The sequence below is a fragment of the Sinocyclocheilus rhinocerous genome, unplaced genomic scaffold (assembly GCF_001515625.1).
Source record: "Sinocyclocheilus rhinocerous isolate Xijiao unplaced genomic scaffold, SAMN03320098_v1.1 scaffold2251, whole genome shotgun sequence".
In the NCBI taxonomy this organism is placed as follows: domain Eukaryota; kingdom Metazoa; phylum Chordata; class Actinopteri; order Cypriniformes; family Cyprinidae; genus Sinocyclocheilus; species Sinocyclocheilus rhinocerous.
Genome location: NW_015647027.1, coordinates 157,232 through 160,105, shown reverse-complemented (window position 1 = coordinate 160,105; position 2,874 = coordinate 157,232). Strand labels below are relative to the sequence as shown.

The 2,874-nt window shown below is 42.7% G+C and overlaps 1 protein-coding gene across 1 annotated transcript; it reads left to right on the top strand.

Annotated features, from left to right (window-relative positions):
- Positions 1-849: 849 nt before the first annotated feature.
- Positions 850-2,389, top strand: LOC107708314 (beta-1,3-galactosyltransferase 1-like). The gene has a single exon (XM_016512501.1). The coding sequence runs from the start codon at positions 1,147-1,149 to the stop codon at positions 2,140-2,142; it is 996 nt and encodes a 331-aa protein (XP_016367987.1). The 5' UTR covers positions 850-1,146; the 3' UTR covers positions 2,143-2,389.
- Positions 2,390-2,874: the final 485 nt, after the last annotated feature.

Genomic DNA, 2,874 nt, shown 5'->3' with positions numbered 1-2,874 from the left:
ATTGTATTTAGGCTTAAAATTAGTAAGTGTTTATTTGTGAAGATTATCTTGAACAAAACGTGTAAGAATCAAAAACTTCGTCACAGGAAGTAGTTTTCTGCCATAATCCAAAAGCCAGTATATGACAATATAAAGTGTTGAAATGGCTAAACATCTTTTTCAAGTTTATTTGTATAGTGCTTTTCACAATACAAATCATTGCAAAGCAGCTTTACAGAAAATGTAAGTTTCCATTTTAATGTTTCTACATTATATTTAGTAGTAGCTTATCAGTGGTGACTATGTCAGACAAACATCTAAACATCTATCATGTTTAAAATAGTGATAGATCAGGATGCAATCATCTTTTGATTTGATTGATTTAGCTCTTTTGATATTATTGCATTTCACCAATACCAAAGCAATGCAAAAATGTGCACACATCCAAAAGACCCAAAAATTTGGTTCAAGTTCAGGACAATCGATCAATAGTCCACACACAGAAAATTATAGCTCCAAGAACATTTATTTTCCAAGAACGTTTCGACCAGTCAGGTCTTCATCAGGCACAAGGAGCTAACTAAAGTTGATCCCCATTGTAAATTTCTTGACAGTCCCACAGTTTTGTAAATTTGAATAAATATCATCTAAAATAAGGGTTAATAGCATATTTCTGTGCATATTTGATTTGTTGTCATGAAACCATATTGTAGCTCATACAGTAGAGCATGGCGCTTGCAACAGTAAAGTCATGGGTTCAGTTCCCCGTGAAAGCAAAACTGATTAAAAAAATTGCAATGAATGCATTGTAAGTCGCTTTGGCTGAAAGCATCTGCCAAATGCATATATGTAACTGAAAAATTCTATCTTTCACATCATATGGTCCTTCAGTTGAGGAACCCACTTGTCAGTTGGCCTCTAGTTGAAAACAACTGTTGCTGTTTTGTTTTTCAGATTTCAGTGGAACATGCGGAAGAGTGTCAGGGAGCATTCGAAACCCTGCTACAAAATCCCACCGATTTCATACGAAGAGAAGACATCTCTGACAGTTGACGTCAGGCTGCATACAAATGCCGCTTCGTTCTGCATTTCTGCCTGAGGTACCATCGCTAATGGCTGCGAGGCCGTTCGAGATCTACAGCTCCAAGTGCACGTAAATGCATCACAATGCCTTCAAAAGTGTCATGCCTCTACGTGTTGACGGTCGTTTGCTGGGCCAGCGCTTTGTGGTACCTAAGTATATCCCGTCCCACGTCGTCCTATGTGAGCCAACTGTCCGTCCCGGCGCGTAAAACGGCGAAAGCGCACAAGAGCAACGCCACCACAACCTTCGGCAACATCCGGACGCGTCCGCTGAACCCCCACGCCTTCGATTTCATCATCAACGAGCCCAAGAAATGCGAAACCAACGTGCCCTTCCTCGTCATCCTCATCACGACCACGCACAAAGAGTTCGACGCCCGCCAAGCCATCAGGGAAACATGGGGCGATGAAAGCACCTTCATCGACCTTCGCATCATTACGCTCTTTCTTCTGGGACGCAGCACGGACGCAGTGCTCAACCAGATGGTGGAGCAAGAGAGCGAGATCTTTCACGACATCGTGGTCGAGGACTTCATCGACTCGTACCACAATCTCACGCTCAAAACACTGATGGGAATGCGCTGGGTGGCCACTTTCTGCAACCAAGCCAAGTACGTGATGAAAACGGACAGCGATATCTTCGTGAACATGGACAACTTGGTGCATAAACTCTTGAAGCCGGCCACCAAACCTCGACGGAGGTACTTCACGGGATACGTCATCAACGGCGGACCCATTCGGGACATGCGCAGCAAGTGGTACATGCCCAGAGACCTTTACCCCGAGAGCAAGTACCCGCCGTTTTGCTCCGGCACTGGGTACGTGTTCTCGGCGGACGTTGCGGAACTCATCTACAAGACGTCCTTGCACACCAGACTCTTGCATCTGGAGGACGTTTACGTCGGGGTGTGTTTGAGGAAGCTGGCCATTCACCCGTATCAGAACAGTGGCTTCAATCACTGGAAAATGGCCTACAGTCTTTGCAGGTACCGTCGAGTCATTACCGTACACCAGATCTCCCCTGAGGAGATGCATCGTATCTGGAACGACATGACCAGCAAGAAGCATCTCAAGTGTTAGTGGGAGCTGCCTGAGGATGTGTATTTGTGCCCTTTTTTAAATCCCCATGATGCACAGATGCGACACAGAGGCTTGGGACAAACTGTAGTTCTTTCTTAGAAACACTAACATCCTTCTGGGGCATGTCAACAATTTCGAAACATGCCGAGCCCATCGTTTGAGAACCGGTTGGGGAATGTGCTATTCGTGTTAATATTATAACCGTGCCAGCCTGTCTAAAACTAGTGAAGGAGTTTCTTTTGGTTCGGATGCATCATTGATCGTTGAGTTTTCTTTGCACATTATTAACTTTTGTGTAAACAAAAGTACCATTGCTTTGTTTACTGTATGTGGAAGCGCCTGCATTGTCTGTTTACACGTTCAGAAACGTCTTTTCTTGAAAAAGATAACGGCGATGTATAGCTCCTTATTTATAAGTATAAAAAAAATTTTCTTACGCCTAGAAGTTGAACATCATTGCTTCAGAACAGCTCATGTTTGTAGTTATACTGTAAATCTGTATATCTAAAGTCATTAACGCTTGGTATCAAGTGTCATTTAGTTAGTATTTACTGTACATGGTCAAACCTGTAGAAATGCTGCATAAGGAACGCAGTGTAAATGTGGAATATAATGAAGGGGAGAAACATGAAAAAAAAAAAAAAAAACTTGAAAGTGATTTTTTTTTCTTCTTCTCTAGAATTTGATTTCATTGAGGCCAAAATGTGATTCACATGCGTTTCATTTTTTTCT